At 36.1% G+C, this 18,604-nt stretch overlaps 2 protein-coding genes across 3 annotated transcripts in view; both read left to right on the forward strand.

Moving 5' to 3' along the window:
- The first annotated feature begins 1,868 nt into the window (after positions 1-1,868).
- On the forward strand, positions 1,869-8,281 carry rcor1 (REST corepressor 1). The gene is made up of 13 exons (XM_081347999.1): positions 1,869-2,542; positions 2,640-2,699; positions 3,227-3,307; positions 4,381-4,433; positions 4,612-4,773; positions 5,052-5,170; positions 5,352-5,430; positions 5,560-5,610; positions 5,751-5,954; positions 6,124-6,201; positions 6,325-6,382; positions 6,489-6,724; positions 6,883-8,281. The coding sequence occupies exons 1-13, from the start codon at positions 2,386-2,388 to the stop codon at positions 6,922-6,924; spliced, it is 1,380 nt and encodes a 459-aa protein (XP_081204125.1). The 5' UTR covers positions 1,869-2,385; the 3' UTR covers positions 6,925-8,281.
- A 503-nt stretch (positions 8,282-8,784) lies between these two features.
- Positions 8,785-18,604, forward strand: part of traf3 (TNF receptor-associated factor 3) — a 15,649-nt gene continuing 5,829 nt past the window's right edge. The window contains exons 1-2 of one of the 2 annotated variants that reach the window (XM_081393898.1): positions 8,785-9,190; positions 17,587-17,843. In XM_081393898.1, the coding sequence (XP_081250024.1) occupies positions 17,590-17,843 (254 nt within the window). In that variant the 5' untranslated portion in view covers positions 8,785-9,190; positions 17,587-17,589. The remainder of the gene's footprint in view (positions 9,191-17,586; positions 17,844-18,604) is intronic. The other variant, XM_081393899.1, reaches the window with a different exon arrangement.

Here is an 18,604-nt window from a genome sequence, read left to right on the forward strand (position 1 = left end):
TATATTATGTATTTGAGGAGAATTTGTCTTAGTCTAGCATCTTTCCTTGAGTCATAGACAATAGGCTACTGTCTTAAAGGTGCAGTAAGCCATTTGTGATGAAACACTGTGGAAAGTGGATAGGACTGAGCAACACAGCACACTTGTAGCCAATCAGCAGTAGGCGTACTCATCAGGGAGGAGGTGCCTGTGTTGCATAGTGTGTTCGTGAATTTGGGGGCGGAGCTAAAAGTAGGGATGCAATCCTTTTAGGTAGGAGCATGTTTGTATTGGTGATTCCAGAAATCACTTACCGCCCCTTTAAATAGCCCGTGCGAAGCTCTTCATCTTTTATAACAAGAGATTTTGTCCACATGATAGAAAATAATTAGTGCCCACATACAATAATCTTTATAACATGTTAGTTAATAAAAACATAATGCGATGCTCTTACGGCCTCAGATGCGGCTGTGATGGACAAAACACATAGGTCCTAAAATCTTAACCCTAAGTCCATTTGAGCTTGATTTTTGTTGAATGTTAATAATATAACGTCACATGCACGTGTCTGACCACATATAAAGCCACAACATCAACTTTGATAACACAATATTTATTAAAAAAGTTGCGGTTTTGGACATAATGAGGTTTCCACCTTTTGTCTATGTCACAATATAAATCTGATTCTGTATGTCAGATGTAATAACATGTTACAACCTGTGTAACAATCCTGTATAGCCATTTTACTGAATTTTTTTATTATTATTTTTTTTTTTTACTGTTTCTCAATTTTAAGATGTTTTGGATTTGATTATTTAAAATGTCTTTAAATACGTTTAACACAAATTAGACAAATTAATCTGCAGGTCGGGTGTGCTGTATTTAAACTGTCCATCCCACTAATGTTTAGGATCTCAGTGTGATCTCACACCAAATTTGCAATAAAAATATTTTTTATACATTTATTTTGACCTGACACCATAACTGGCCTTAATAATGACAAAGACATGGCAAAGACCAGTATTTTAGGAGTACTTCAAGAACAATGAGACAAAGGTTGTGCAGTGTAACTGGCAGCATGTAGATGACTTTGTAGTCATTTACATAAAATTATAAAAATAAATGCCATTTATTCCTTCCAAATTGTAATCTAATAACTTAATATTTCAATTATTTGTAAATAATCCAATATATTTCAGTTTCACTATTAGGTTTTTACTGTTCATTAGACAGTATACTTGTTCTTTAGGCTATTTATAGTCACTATTCAAATAGTTACTCCAGTTTTCCTAGTATCAATATACACTAGTCTGGAATAGAAACTATACCTGCATTTTTTTTTTTAGACAATTGCATTCCAGTTGTTAGTCTAACAATTGTGACAGATGGTGTCTCATAAATGTGTACAAGTATAACTTGCTATACACAGTGTCTTGAACATTGGGGGTCCGTTTAGGTTCTTAATGTAATGGCAATGTGTTTTTGTCCAAAAGACAGAATTAAAGTAATACAAATAAAGATTAAAAAATAGACTTGAATGTAAAATAAATATGACTGATATAAGTATGCAAAGCAGCATCAAGAATATCAAATATTATCAGTGTCTATGATGGTTACGGCTCTGCAAAAAAAATGTTTATTTAGTAACAACAGAAAAGTTATCACTGCTGGGCATGGGATAGCTAGCGGCAAAGCAATAGTTTACTAGTGAAACTGAAAAAGACACTAATCTTGGAAGATTTACTGGTGATAAATAGGCCCTACTAATGAAAATATAGATACTTGTTAGTTTTAAGGAATAAATGTCAACTGTTTGCTATAGAGGGAGATGGATTTGGATGCATTATTCAAGGAAGCATGTTTTTTTTTTTTTCACTGAACTAGTCTATAAGTACGGAGTGTGAGCTGATGATGCTTATAGCTGTCTTGCTTTTGATGCACGTGGATGTTTTAGTATTTTTTTCTTTCGTTTATTAAGCAGAAGCTTGCACCCTTTCTGACTTGAAGAGGAACTGACATTAGCTAAAGCAGGTCAATCAGAGAGAGTGTGAGTGAGTGAGTGAGTGAGTGTGTGTGTGTGTGTGTGTGTGTGTGTGAGAGAGAGAGAGAGAGAGAGAGAGAGAGAGCTAACGCTAGAGCAGCCGCACTGCTAGCACTGCAGCCGAATGTGCTTTTATCAGCTCCCAAAGCCAAACTTCACTTATTATTGCGACTGAGGGAAATATTATGGATTCGATGCACATTTTTAAGCATTCGTAGCGCTATATGGCCAGTTGGGGGAGTTTGCATTAGTGCAGGACGGTGTTATTTTTTTCAGATCAGAGCAGTTGAGCTGAGTTAGCTTAGCTATAGCGAGCAGCCAGCAAACCCAAGTTCCTTCAAGCTCTTTTGCGTTTCGCTGTCAAGATGCCTGCGATGTTAGAGAAGGGCACCACTGAGATATCGGGTAAAAGAAGGGGCAGAAACTCTGTAAATAATCCGGCCAAAAGTTTTACTTCAAATGGGAACAGTAACAATTCATGGGAGGAAGGAAGTTCGGGTTCCTCAAGTGATGACGAGCATGGTAAGTCACGGTGGTAGCCTCGGTCCCTCTTCACAAGTTCATACACTTCTGGTGAATGTAATCAGTCCATCTCATCTGTTCTTTTGTCGCTCTTAAGGTGCGGGCGGGATGCGAGTTGGATTGCAGTATCAGGCAGTTGTTCCCGACTATGATCCTGGTTTGTGACTTTTGAGTGTTGGAAGCTTCTTTGACAGAACAGGGTGGATGGCGTAATAGCCTCAAACACTATTCGTTGTTGGAATAGTTCGTCCGTTTAGTGCCCTTCATCTTCAGCAACAACAATAATTGAATTATATGTCTCGTTGGCAAGCTACATTAAAAGTAGTCAGTTATAGTTCATAAAGATATTAAAACTAAACAAAAGATGAAAGAAAAACTTTTGCTGGTTGATATTTGAAACTTGAGGTGAGGATAATGAGCACCTGATCGGTGTCATACTGAAGAGCGTTCATTAAAACAACTTCTAATTCTAATTAAATTAAACTCATTTTTGATACATTTATTTTTTAACCTTTCCCTTTTACCTAATTGTTAAAAGATTTGGCTTGGATGTATTAAAAGCTTTGTAGGAAAAGGCCTTTGAGTAAAAAAATTGCTATTAGTAAAATTGATTTATTTTAAAATCAAACTAGATGGATGTGTTCTTGTTTAATACACTAATTTCTGTATTTTTTTTGTCATCAGAAGTAGCAAAGGCAAGCCAAGAGAGAGAAAATCTGGGAATGCTGGTGTGGTTTCCAAATCCTAGCATACCAGAGGCCAAATGTGAGTCATTCATGAGGATGTTAGTTGGCTGTATAAATAATAAACCAGCATAAACGTCTTCGTATGCAAATATTGGCATTGTTTTTAATTGTATCATGTTACCCAGTGTTATTCTGATACTTTAGTGTGTCATTTGTTTTGTTGATGAATTGCTTTCTACTCACACAGCATAACAAGGAGAGACATTTGTAGTGTGAATGCTTACAAAATTTTGGTCCGTTTAGGCCAACATGGGATAATTAGCCAACAGTTGAGTCTGGAGCGGGACTGTTTGTCCCACCAATGGAAGACAAGTGCTGTGTTCAGATAGCCAATACATATTCAAAGAGGTTGTGTAGTAGTATTACTGTAGTATAATACCAGACATCCCACCCTGCAAAAACTAATTTCCGGGAGATGCATTACAACAGAATATTATATTATATTGTATTATTCATTCTTAACACAAGTTTGTTCATTCAACAGTATTCATACGCCGAAAGTGACAGTGTAGTGTGACGAAATAATAGGAAATCCGAATGCAAGCAATGTCACGAGAAGCATTTGAAACCCATGATAATGCTAAGTAAAACGGTAATGTGTCTTGGCTGGCCATTTGTAATCGAAAACGCATCTCAAAACCAGGTGGAAACAGGGCTTCTCTCTCGCTCGCTCAATTTCCAGGATATTTTATAATTTGTGGGTGTCAAGGACCTGCTATCAATATGCCTCACAGACCTTCAAGGAGAGGTGGGATGTCTGTAACACTTTCTAACTTTAAAAATAGTATGTGAGATACACATTATTTCTACAGTTTGCATAGAATATTAGTAGTATGGTATTATACTATTCCTAAATTCTGTTTGGTGCCTCTAGTGGCACAGAAATTCAACAATTCATCTTTAAACATCGGCTTAAATCTTTCACACAGTAGCGCTGAGGAGGCTATACATTTTAGATATTTTTTATTCAAAGAAATGTATTATATATGTAAAATGAATATTTATCTTTCAAGTGTTTTTAGTTTTATATATTTGATCTGATTCGTTCTGATTCATGTTCTGATGATTGTTTTTGTCCATTTTTTGTTACAGTGGATGAGTATATTGCAATAGCCAAAGAAAAACATGGGTACAATATGGAGCAGGTAAAATTATTATGTTGACATTTTTGTAGGTACAATCAATAATTTTCAGTACCCCTTTGATGTGTCGTATTGTAACTCATAAGATAAGGTAGAATATTCTATACTGCATTAGTTGAATGTTTCCAGCATCAAACATGAGGTGTGTGTCGGTGATGATGTGGCTTTCTGTTTTTAACAGGCATTGGGCATGCTGTTTTGGCACAAACACAACATTGAAAAATCTTTGGCAGATCTTCCCAACTTCACTCCTTTTCCAGATGAGTGGACAGTTGAAGACAAGGTGCTGTTTGAACAGGGTTTCAGCTTTCACGGAAAAACGTTTCACCGCATCCAGCAGATGGTGAGTAAGATGGCTGAAACCAGTCTCACCATTAAAATAAAACATGTACTTGAGAGAATCAGCAGATTCACAAAACAAAGTGATAATCAAAACATGAGGCGCCTCAGAAATCCAGATTATTAATGGAATCAAGTCCTAAATTCTAATGCTTGGCCTCAACTACAACTGAATCAGTGTCAGCTTTGATCATGAATGAAAATGTGTCAATATGGTATGTCCGATGTTTCCAACGCTGATGTGTTTGATTTGCAAACTTTTTTGTTTGTTTTTTGTACCAGCTTCCAGACAAGTCAATTGCAAGCCTGGTTAGATTCTATTACTCATGGAAGAAAACGCGCAGCAAAACGAGTGTGATGGATCGCCATGCACGCAAACAGAAGAGAGATCGAGAGGAGAGGTCGGCATGAAGATATTAATAGGATGTTTGCTGTCTCTTTTTGTGTTTGCTTTTTAAGAGTCTTGATCAAAGATTGTGCTGTCATGGAAAGCTAGCATGGTCTATTTTTAGAAAACAACATTGTCATTGTTGAAAAGGAAATGTCATATTTGAATTTTTTATTTATTTATTTTTCATGCAGTGATGATGAAGGAGAAGAAAATGGTCGCAACACTCCAGGGGATGCTGAAATTGAACCAAATAAAGATGAAAAGAAAGAAGTAATATAAATGGACACAATTCTGCACATTATTATGCACAGATTTTCAGCAATATATTGTGTTTTAGATTATTTTAACTTTTAGCAGTGCTGCTACACTTAACCTGGACATCTATCTTTTTTTTTAAAGGGAACAGCTGGACTTGAGAAACAAGAATCAAAACCTGCAGTTGTGCAAAAGGTGCAATTCTAAATATATATTAATCTGTTGAACCTGTTTTGTTAATGTGCAACTCTCATTCTCTGTACATATATGAATCTACATCAATAAACATGTTATAAATCAATCAAAGATTCAAATGGCTCTATGTGTTTCCGCAGCCAGTGAATATCGCAGAGAAGTCTATGCATGTTAAGAAGGAGGTACAGGGGCTTGCTGGGAGGAACCTACATAGAGCGAAGAAGAAACCTCCTAAAGGAATGCATTTAATCTCCGATGATGTGACGGCAATGTCCAGCAGCGGCCCGGCCGCAGTTAGTGTTCTGAGACAGCTGGATATGGAGCTCGTCACCATAAAACGACAGGTTAGAGTTTTATTACTTCTCAGCGACATCACTCAAGTTTCATCTCAGTGTTTTATATTTGAGACTTTAGGCTGAGCTGGAAGTAAATCTGACAGACAGTGATGCAGTTTAATCGTTTAAAACTGAGAACTTTGAAAATGATGCAAATAACCCTTATCTTTTGTTACAGATTCAGAGCATTAAACAGCACAATAGTGCCCTCAGAGAAAAGCTAGACACAGGTTTGGATGAGTTCAGGCCATCTGAGGTAACAATATTCACATCTTTAGAATTCTTTTCCACCAAATATATTTCATAGAGGGCCATATTTACCATTTTTATGCATGAATGTTGTTCACAAAAATATATAAATGTGCTTTGTTTTCCTCAGGCTAATCAGAAATTTAATACCCGCTGGACCACAGAAGAGCAGCTGCTTGCAGTACAAGGTAATTTTGGCCACATTTCTCAAGTGGTTGTTGGGTAAAGAATGGTTATTTAAATGACAAGTTTTAAGCAGTGAAATTCTGGTCAATCCTCGGTTCCCTCTGTCAGCTATAAGGAAGTACGGACGGGATTTCCAAGCCATTTCTGATGTGATCAGCAACAAGTCTGTGGTTCAAGTGAAAAACTTCTTTGTGAATTACCGGCGTCGTTTCAACCTGGACGAGGTCCTGCAGGAGTGGGAAGCCGAGCACGGCGTGGAGGGACGCAAGGGTATAGATGAAGAGAAGATGGAGGTGTCATCTGAGGAGGGGACCACCCCAGGGCCTTCAGAAAACCAGACAGAGGTCAGTAGCTCTTCTACTCTCAATTTCCCATCAGTGCCTCTTAGTTAATGGGTTTTCCCAGCAAAATTCTGCCTTAGATTCCAGTCAGGCTGAAAATGATTTTTTCCTGCATCTGGTTTCGTCTCATTTGAGAATGATCATCAAATTCTATTTTTTAGGAACACACAGCAGTGGAAACACAGAACCCCTCAGTTTCCTGAGTTCTCCAACAGCGGTCAGACGAGCTCAGATCAGTTGATGTCGCAGCTGTGCGTTAGAGGCATTAAGGCTTCAACAGCCTCAAGTGAAGCCTCTTCGTAATGGACATTCCTCCCCTCAGCCCTTCCAACTCTCACCCCCCTGCTGAAGCCGGGACTCTATAACAGTTGCTACCGCATGGGAGCACAATCTTCACCAAGCTAGGAACTAGGACCATTGTTATAGTCACTGCCAACAGAAGTATAGTTTCTGTCTGGTGCTCCAGCAGTTCTCCGCAAATGGTAATTGGTCTGTTATGGGGGAATAAAACACCCATATACCCATCCCAATGTCACTGAACAATGAATTGTGGTCTTGAAAGATCTCTTGTCTGAAGGAGTTTAATCTCACTTGACCATCTCTTTTTCTTGATATATTCATAGGATTTTGATCTGGTCCAAATCCAACATCCCTTTCCAGTTACTTTTTTTATTACTGTAGCATATTATCTAGTTATATGATTTGTTATTTTGAAAGGTTTTTTTTATTTAGTTTTTTTGTTGATGTCTGGTTGGAATTTTAAGCTATTTATTTGCATAAAATTGAATTATTAGAACTGCACTGTATATATAAAATGAAATGCCAGTGTGGTTTAAATTTAACATACCATTTTTATTCTTTTAAAAAAGAAATGAGAATAAAAATTGTTCAAGTGAATTGGTTTAGTATTAGGTCATTATATATATATAATGTTTAATCATGGACCCTTGTACATGGTGTATTCGAAATGCATTTTTATCTCGAAATGTTTCTTGGCCGAGGCTGATGACTAAGAACAGACAGCAAAGTGTTGTAATGGAATGGGGAGTTGTTTTTTTGTTTGTTTTTTTGCTTAGATTTTTTAAAATCTTATTTCAAACTGTGTTTTGCATGCATGCACAGTCTTCTTCATGCGAAGGTCAAGCTTTTCACCCTCTAATGGGGGTTTAACCATATATGGATTGCCATGTGTAGTTAAGAATTTTAAAATATGGCAGCACATCTAAATTTCTACTATTCCATGCTTGATGTTTTTCAATACGTCCTTAATTATTATGTTGTTTGGAAATCAATGGTAGATGAGTTCATATCGTTTCTTTTGTATGTTTAATTGGAAATGGAATAAGTTATTTAAAATACATGCGCACTCACTTGTTTTGACCAACTTTTTCCCTTCTAATAACTGTAATGGTACCAAACATGTGTGAACTCCTTTTAAACTTTTGTGTGCAGATAACATGTACATGGTTGGGGTGAAATTCTGTGTGTCTGTGTGTGGGTGGGAGCTAATGTGGTCATAAACTGGCCCATATATATTAAACCTAAGGGATTTATACAGTCAAATGCATTGAGTGTTATTCAACCCATATACACCACATTTTGTTATGTTTAATCCATTATAAATCGTTAGTCACAAGAAGCTTGGAAGACTATTGGTGGTTCAGAACAGGTAAAAGCATAGGAATTTGCTAAATTCTCTCTATATAGAATATTGTAATAATAACTTTGATGTAATTAAAAGGATTTTAATAATTATAAACACGTGAATAATACAGTAAACGACATCAGGACAAACATTTTTGGGTTACTGGTGGGAAAAATAGCCTCTCATCCATATTGTGATTTTTTTGTAATTAGATTCTAGCCTAGGTTAGATTCTTTGTAATTAGATTCTAACTAACTTGACATGTCAATAATTGTGAACAGTAATGTAACAAAAGCATTTTACAGTTCATCACCTAGCAGAAACCATAGACAGTAAAAGAAAGGCAGAAACACGTGGAAAAGAGCCGCTGAAGTGAAAGCGATTGTGTAAATATTGGAATGAGCTCTGGCGCCACCCAGCGGCCAGACGCCACAACTGTACCTTTTCTTTCTCTATGGCGTCCTTTTACAACCAGCTACAATTTTTTTCATGACGGGGATTTCCTGAGGAAGTCAGACCAAGGGGGCTTTCCAGTTACTAGGCTTGCAATCAACAGCACACTGCCACAGTGGCGGCTTCTCTACCTATTCGCGTACCTCAACCGAGCCGTTTTTGGAACATTCCGATGTCAAAATGACCCGTTTTGATCCCATGGCCGTTGTTGCCTGTTTGAGAAGCGAGGACGGAGCTGTAGCCGCGTGAATTTGGACGTTGTTGTCTCGGTGTGTCTGTCATATGAGTGGACCATCTGTGGCTCCATTCGTGAAATTCTTCAGAGAAACACGGTTGGATCATCGGACGAGATCGTTGATCAACTGATTCATGTAAGTGGATGGCTATTTCACAGATCCATATGTAAAATGACATGTAGCTCATGTTAGTGAAAGGTAAGATTAGGCAAACCCAAAGTCTATGGGCTCACCTACGGTGTTTAACGTTAAAGTGTGTCCTGCTTTGATCGGAGATGTTCACCTGCTCTCTTAAACGTCTCCAGGACAAATATGAGCTCCTTTGGGCTTCAAGTTGTAAAACATGTAACAAAGCTATCAATATGTTAACAGGTTCAATCCTGTACAGCTGTTTTCCAAATCCATGTAGATGAAGATGATCTCACCTTTGCATGTATGTGTGTAGTGTAGCCTACTTTTTACTCTGCTTTTATTATGATCATCAATGAGATGGTTTTAAAGTTTTAAATTCCACATATGTTTTATATAGGCTTTGTTGTATAGAAAGAGGGTATGGTCTAGAAACTTAAGCCTATATAGCATTCATACAGTGTGATCTTTTAAGGTTTTTTTTTCTGCTCTTTAATCTTCTGTGGTCTTATTCCTTGGGGGCAATACCTAACTTGCAAAATTCTTGCATGATTTAGGCCTGTACGCTACTGAGATGGAAAAAACCATGATGGCATACTGTATTCCACTGTTGGATGCAGTTTATGAGACTGGGTGTACTGCTGTCTTACATATCATATTTTTTTATCAGTATATGACTTTTAAACTCAATACTTCTGACACTACTACTATTGATTTTTCACAACAAATAGTGTCAGGTAACCTATTTAGAACTGATCATTAATAATTGTTTTATATATGCTTTTTTGCACAGTGATAACTACCAAAAACAAAAGCATCCAAACATAAAACGTAGTATTTTGATTCTATTAATAAGCGTGTATCAATAGTGTCAACTAGCCTAATAATAATAACCATCTGTAACACTGCCGTTCAAATGTCTGGGGTCGGTAAAAGCTTTTAATGTTTTTGAAAGAAGTCACTTACACTCACCAAGGCTGCATTTATTTGATCAAAAATGTTTAAATATTATTACAGTTTAAAATAACTGTATTATATTTGAATATATTTTACAAGCTTATGGCAAAGCTGAATTTTCAGCAGCCATTACTCCAGTCTTCAGTGTCACATGATCCTTCAGAAATCATATGCTGATTTGGTGTTCAAAAAGCATTTCTTATTATCAATATTGAAAACAGTTGTGCTGCTTAATTTAACAGGTAGCCTAAGTGATTTTTGTGGAAACCGTGAGACTTTTTTTTCAGGATTCTTCGAATGGGAAATTCAAAAGAACAGTATTTATTTGAAATAGAAGTCTTTTCTAGCATTATAAATGTCTTTACTGTCACTTTTGATCAATTTGATACATCCTTGATGAGTAAAAGCATTCATTTCTTTCAGAAAAAAACTTGCTGACCCCAAACCTTTAAACATCTCTGTAAATTTAGAGGCGTAGGCATAAGTGTTAAGTTATATTTGATGCTAAAAACAAAGTAACTAGTATGTTTAGAGTTTTGCACTATTGGAGCTCTGGTTACGAATTATGACTGTAACATAATAATATAATCACCTTGAAGAATACATTACATTTATCAATAAAAAGTGAAGATGATACATTGATACATTAGGAAAGTGTAAATATCCTTCAAATTTATTATCTTTCGATCTCTATTTAAATCCGCTCATAAAAAAAAAAAAGTTTTTAGAAAATCTAAAACAGTCCAACATGTGCTGCTGTGTGCAGATCAAAATCGAGACCGTTTGAATCCAGCTTAGTTTCACTCTCAGAATAACACAGTAAAGTGTTGTGATACACTACAGGGAACATGCATTTGGGGTTTGATTTCAACAAAAGTTGGAGCAGGCTCTTTTCTGAAAGCAGAAGGTGTCTGATACGATGACATAAGCCTGACTTCTTCCTTTGCGTTTTCACACAAAGCAACCCCATCACTTTTAACCCATCACACCTTCACCATATGTTCACATGATCTGAAATGGTGTTTTATTCCTGTAAATGACCTATAGTAGTCACACATGCCTTCCTCTAGTAAAGGTCAGGCCAGAAAGAGGTGATATTCCCCTTCTTACAGTAGTTCTCTTTCATTTTTGTTATGAGATCTCCTGCAGCGCAAATACATTCAAAGAATCCGTATTACCTTGACGCTTCTCAGCTCTAAACTAACAGTCTGAAATGTATTGTGTTACGCTTTTCACCTGCAGCTCTCTCTGGTATTATGTTCTTTATTACACGGATGCTTGCTTTACCTTAGCATTTCATAGTCTTGTCATTTTCGTTTGTGGTTTTAAGCGGCGTGTTTTATTTTGAACCGTTTTATCACGATAACTATAAATGCACTGATATTATGAGACACGATTTTGTCGTTTGTCATGCTTTTTTTGAGACACATCTATCTAGCGTTAAAGGAATAGGCCTAGTTCACCTTTCCTCATTTAGCCTACTCTTCATCATGTCACTCCAAATCTGAATGACTCCATAAAGTGAAAAGCTAAACGGTTCATTCATTGAATGGAAAAAAGCAGCTTAAACATTCTACTAAACATCTCCCTTTTCACCGATAAAAGGTTGTAAAGGTTTGGAACAACATGAGGACGATTTATCCTTTAAAACTGTGTCTAGGTCACACTTTCATGTTGTCTAACTGTATTGTGCTGTATTTAACTGTATTAGGGTCAGTAAGATTTTTTTTAAATATATTAATTCTTTAATTCTACAAGGACTCATTAAATTGATCGAAAGTAGCAAAGTACAAAAGATTTCCATGTTCTTTTGACATTTTTACTCGTCAAGGAATCCTAGAAAATGGATCAGGGTTTCCACAAAAAAACATATTAAGAAATGTTTCTTGATCACCAAATCAGCATATTAGAATGATTTCTGAAGGATCATGTGACACTGAAGACTGGAGGAATGGCTGCTGAAAATGCAGCTCTGCCGCCACGTGAATAAATTACATTTTAAAATATAACATAGACATTTTACTTTATAATAATATTTCACAGTGTTACTCTTTTTACTATACTTTTGATCAAATAAATGCTTGGTGAGCATAAGAATACATAAACAATGGTTTATAGCTCTGCCTACCAACTTTTTGCCTTAATGGCTGTTTGTGTGTGTGTGTGTGTGTGTGTGTGTGTGTGTGTGTGTGTGTGTGTGTGTGTGTGTGTGTGTGTGTGTGTGTGTGTGTGTGTGTGTGTGTGTGTGTGTGTGTGTGTGTGTGTGTGTGTGTGTGTGTGTGTGTGTGTGTGAATGGGTGTGTATGTGTATTGTCAGCAGTGACAGAGAGGGATGAGGCAGCAAATGGAAAAGCCCCTTAAATATTCCTGGAAATCCCTAGAGAACTGCACGTTCTGGTCAGCGTTCCAGTACATGGATTTTTTATTTGTACTCTTCTTTTGTTTGTTTGCATAGTTGAGCATTATTTCAGGGACAGTTTTATCCTCAATTGTGGGTGGTTTTATTTTTGAGCTCAGCGTAGTGTGGCGTGAGACGAGAGATAAAGTTAGGGAAATACCTGCACCTTAAGTAAAACAGAAACAATATCAGGGACAAGATCCACTAATATTTCCAACAAAACTAATTGGGAATATTCACTCTTGTTTTCATGGGTGATTTCTTTTTTCACTCACGGTGTCTGTCCAGAAAGGATAGAACTGGAATAAGCCGAGCTATCGTTGTCATTTTACAAAAGGCATGTTGAGCCATGTAGTGTGTTTGTGAAACGCCCATCACAGGCTGTAACGTGATGCATACGTCAGATGGGATTTAACATTTCTTGCTGGGAGTGTGAATAATTTGATGGGTGTGTGTGCATCCCACATGGCTGTAATCTTCCCCCCAAAAGCTATTTATCTGGGCAAACCTTTAATCATTTGAAGAAAATGTGTGTGGTGTTTGCCTGTCTTAAGTTTTATAATGTTGCTATATGGTCTCTAGCATATTCTGGTTGTTTGCTGGTAGAGCTGCTCTAATGGCAAAAATTACAACGAATCACGATTATTTTGGTCAATATTGAGATAATGATTATCTAACACCATTACCCACTGACTTTGACCTTTAATTTTTTATTTTATTTTTAATCTACGAACTTTAAATGTAATTAATATTTCAATTATTTTTCAATTAAATAACTGAAAAACAAAGAAAAACATTGCAAAATTGTGTTTGGAGTATGAAACATGAAACAATGAATCATACCAAATTATATATATATATATATATATATATATATATATATATATATATATATATATATATATATATATATATATATATTATAATATATATTAGGGCTGTTGACGCGATTCATTTAAAATCCTTTACGCGTTAAAATAATTGAATGCAAATAACACAAAAAAACTGAAGCACATGAAATTGCGTCATTAACGTCACACAGTTAGATGATCTCAGAAGTCGAGAGTTTTTCACACTTGAGCATCTACAATGGCTCAAGCACCTGTTACTCTGGTAGGGGGAAACTTCTATTCTTCTAACCCTTTAACCGGATTTCGCCTCTCTGTTTGCAATCAGATAAAGCAAGTTTCTCAGTTTCTCGCTAGTAAAGCTTTGATGGATGAGGATTGCAATTAAGGTGCGGTGACTTACAGGAGTGACTTGCGGACTTACAATCCGTCAAATTTATGTGCAAACAAATTGTGTATATGTGCGCTTTCGACAGCGCATTGTATTTATGCACAGACACTTTTCAGTACATTCATGTTGTTTTCACACACATTCAGAGTAATTTTTTGTTTCTGTCATGTAACAAAATATTGTATAGCTGTTTTAGTAATTACGAATGGATCGGGGGACTGTAGTAGGAATATGATGCAGTCAGGTCAAGGCGGTCCATGTCCTGTTCGGTATCGCAACTTTTGTCTAAAATGTAAACAAGCTCTTTGGTGTTGCACTGTACACATATTATACACTGTAAATTCTGAAAAGTTTTGTTTTCTCTAATGTATTGTTTTTCGTGTGTGTTGCGGTGTGCACACATTTATTACTACATTTATTAAAGGGGTGGTTGATTATGATTTCACTTTTCTTACTTTAGTTAGTTAGTGTGTAATGTTGCTGTTTGAGCATAAACAACATCTGCAAAGTTACAATGCTCAAAGTTCAAAGCAAAGGGAGATATTTTCTTTTTTAAAAATAGCTTTTTAAGGACTACAGCAAACGGCTGGTAGGGACTAAACAACATTCCTCCCGGGTTAGTGACATCACTAACCCTAAAATTTACATAAACCCCGCCCCCTCGGAACACGATTTATAGATTATCAAGACCGAATATGCTAATCAATGACTAGAAGATAACTACATATAAGCTACATAAATTCATCAACTAACCATTCAGAAATGTTGTCTAGAGTCTCTCCATCATTGTCTGACTCCGGTTTGAACATAAAAGGCTAAAAGTTTTTGAAATTTAAAAGGACTGTTGTAGCTCCGCCCCCTGTGCTGGGAGCAGCAGCTCATTTGTATTTAAAGGGACAGACACAAAAACGGTGACAATTTTAACATGCTATATAAAAATATCTGTGGGGTATTTTGAGCTAAAACTTCACATACACACTCTGGGGACATCAAAGACTTATTTTACATTTTGCAAATAGGGCATTATACCACCAATTTAAAAAAAGCTTGCCGAAAATAGATTTTTGTAAGAATCACCCTTCGGAATCTGAAAATTTTCTGTGTTAAACAAGATCAATGCTGTGCTTAATTTCACGATAAGGGTGTGATTAATTACGATTAATTATTTTATTTATTGACAGCCCTATTCATGTATGTATGCTCTACTAAATATTTGATCTACCTTATTTTGTCATATAGCATTAATGATTAGTATTTTTATATACTGTTGGATATATATATATATATTTGTTTTTACATAAAGATTATAAAAGTATGTTTGGTATTTTAGGGAGGGACAAAGAGTGTGCCACTGTAAAGGAGAAACATGCTGAATTTATGCAAAACAAATTTGCTGCGTCATTGCAAAAAGGAAGGTGGATTTGTACATCTATGGAATTTTTCAGCCATTTTGTTGTTCACCAGGCATACATCATGAAGCTGATTGGTTAGAAAAATAGAAAATTTAGCAGAATGAGTTACATGCTGAAGTTTGCTACTTGGTGCTAGTAGTTTATTCAGATCCCTAACTGTAAATATGCCTTGGCAAACAACAACAATAATGTTTTGTCATCAAGAGCAGTTGGTTTGCTAGACCGAACTGTTTCGATTGATCTATGACTGAGCTTTAATTTCCCAAGTCAAAATATATGTTTATGAGGTTTACTCGCATTCATAAAAATGCACCATAAATACTTTGAATTTCCTTTTGTGTCTTAAAGTCTCTGTACTGGAGAAGAGGCATGTGCGGTGGGGACCAGTCACTCTTGTGGAATAACAGTGGTGTCCTCTGCTTAAAGGAATTCTAGCAGTGTTCAGCAACGGAGCCGAGACCTTCCTGCATGCGTGGTTAATGTGTAGCTGGTTCATAGGGGAGATATTATTAGAGCTAGAGAGCTATGCCTGTTATGAAGGGATTTCCCAGCCTGAGAGCTGCCAGTCAGGAGCTGTTGATGTGGCAATGTAAGCACAATGTTAAAGCATCGCCTCAATGGCAGGCATTAGCAGATGATAATGGAAGAGGAGATGACTAACTTTGATCTATCTAGCCTTGGCTGGAGATGTGAAACAGGCAGAGAAGCAGAAGTCAATCTGTTGTGATGTCAGATGAGGTTTAAGAGGTTAATGGGTCTGACGACGCCCGCATCACTTACTTGTATAGTCAAGATGATTCAGTCTATGCTTACTTTGCTGTCATGTTTTTCATAAGCAATTATGAAATGACAATGCTGCTGACATCATTTTATAAGAGTGTTTTGTGTCTCAGATTGGAAGATTCATAAATAGCCTACTGCTTTGAATTGTATTGTTTGATAGAAAAATCCGCTTTTTAAAATATAATTGATGATTATTTATAGAATAATAATTAATTGTAGTACAATGATACATGATAAATTGGGATGTAACTGATTTTTAATTTACATTATATTCTTGATATTACTTGATTATCAACTTATCAGTATTGACCAGAATTGTGTTTTTGGTGCATCCAAATTATAAAACAATAAAAACAAAAAACAATGTACTGAACTGTATTTTTATGTACACTGCCATTCAATGTAAGATTTTTTTATTTTATTTTTAAATAGTTTCTTATGCACCCCAAAAAGTTTCTTATGCACCCCAAGGCTTTATTTATTTGACCAAAAATGCTGTAAAAACTGTAGCCTAATATTGTGGAATATTACAATTTATATATATATATATATATATATATATATATATATATATATATATATATTTATATATATATTTATTTGTAAGTATCAGTCTTCAGTAGATAAATGTAGTCTTCAGTGTCACATTATTATAATATGCTGATTGGTGCTTAAGAAACTTTTATTATTATCAGTGTTGAACAGTTTTGCTGGTTAATATTTTTCTGAAAATAGTTATTTTTTTTCTAATGTGTATACTGTTAATTTTGATCAGTTTCATGCATCCTCGCTGAACAAAAGTATTAATTTATTAAAATTAAAATAAAAAATAAAAACTCTCTCTCTCTCTATATATATATATATATATATATATATATATATATACATATAAAAAAATTTTTAAAGTTCATTTACATTTGTCTGCAAAGCTAATTTCAAGCATTTGAAATGTCCCCAGCTAATGTGATGAACTACATTGATGGTTCTTCTACTAGGACACCTGTATGAGCTTGAGAGGAACTGACTCATTCATCCACTAAAATCACCTTGGGACCAGTAAAAGTAATTACAAGAGTGAAGTTAGACAACTGAAAGTCAAGCCTCATTTGTTTGCAGATGTCACTTGGCTTGATATATAGTTGACATTTTAAGTGCTTCTTAAGTGTCCAAATGCTTTTGGGTGCCTCAGGTAGTCGCACCTTAAATCCATCAAACTCTTCTGAATCAATAAGATCGGAACAGTATTCCTACTAAACACTTATCAGCACTTGTGTTCTTGAACAATGGTAGCGAGGCGGCCACAAATTGGTGTTTGACAAGGGGGTCTGGACCCAATCAGACAACAGCCTATTCCATTTTAGATTCAATAATGTTTCCCAGACAATACAGAATTCCTGACAGCTTCAATCTGGACAAGAAAGGAATTTAATGTGCCAAAGATGACAGCAGACTATAATTTTTTTGTCTGTTTGGATACGTAGTAGTAAATCTGTTTTCATATTTTTGCAAGTTATTGTAAACTTTTTATGTAACTAAGACATTCAGCATTTCAATTTTCTCATGTACATGTCATGGGTGTAGAGTTAGACCCTAATCTGTTTGTTTCTCTTCAGGTCATGTCCGCAGGGCGTAATGTGGAACAGCAGATTGCCCTGCAGCAGCGTCCGCCATCTCTTGCTATGTCCTCCATGGCCCAGCGGCCCAGGCCCGAGCCGGGCTTCTTGCCCCTGCATGGAGGCTTCAGGGACCGTTTTGTCATGACACCTGAGCCCAAGTATTGCTGTGAGGCCTGCAGGCTAGTGCTCTGCATACCTCGGCAAACTGAGTGCGGACATCGCTTCTGCGAGAGCTGCATCACGGACCTGCTCAGGTGGGCGAGGATTCATTAGTGAGGTTTATACGAATGCTCTGCTGTAATAATAAGAAAGCTATCACAAGCCTAAGAAAAATCCAAGCAATTTCAGATCATTCATTTCCAACACATTTCCTATTCACATAGTGTCCGTATATTCTTTATTTGGATTCCATTTACACCTTCCATTTCAGTGTGTCTCGGACGATATAGATAGGACTTACCTGCACGAAATGGAAAATGCCACTTTTTTTGCATTGGAGTTTGTTTTTACCCAAACATTTCTGTCAGTTATTCTAGATGTGTGATGATGTTATTTAAAGTGATTTAAATAGGCAGAGAGGACGAGATATTGTAAGTGTAGTTCAGTGGAATGATTCTTGAGAGGTCATGTGATAAATCAGATGCCAAAATCGCAAGGTTATTTTCACATTGTGCGAGCAGAATACATCCCTTACCTCCTCCAAATGTTATTTCAGTAATTCAGATCACACCACAGTGTTTATTGGGTGTATTTACACTTGGCTTTTACTATGGTAAAGTAATTTTAGAAAGTGATCCGATCATATTGAGCATGCATGTAAATGCCAGGTGTCAGTGTTGCTAAATATGATCTTAATTAGGGGATCTCCACCAGAAAACTTCCAAGATAACAAATGATTTAAAATAAGACAAAAAACAAACATTAAATTCAGCTAAAAAAAGACAAAAATCAAGATATTTCCTATTTTAGTTCACCCCCTCAACAACTGATTTTTTTCTTGAAAAAACTGAATAGA

This window comes from Scardinius erythrophthalmus, assembly GCF_964197995.2.
Source record: "Scardinius erythrophthalmus genome assembly, chromosome: 19".
Taxonomy (NCBI): domain Eukaryota; kingdom Metazoa; phylum Chordata; class Actinopteri; order Cypriniformes; family Leuciscidae; genus Scardinius; species Scardinius erythrophthalmus.

What these genes read in the sequence shown, in the direction of transcription:
- rcor1 (XM_081347999.1), top strand. Translation starts at nt 2,386, where the DNA reads ATGCCTGCGATGTTAGAGAAGGGCACCACTGAGATATCGGGTAAAAGA. An exon ending in TTCACCGCATCCAGCAGATG is followed by an intron (nt 4,774 to 5,051) that starts GTGAGTAAGATG and finishes TTTTTGTACCAG; the next exon opens with CTTCCAGACAAGTCAATTGC. An exon ending in AAGAGAGATCGAGAGGAGAG is followed by an intron (nt 5,171 to 5,351) that starts GTCGGCATGAAG and finishes TTTTTCATGCAG; the next exon opens with TGATGATGAAGGAGAAGAAA.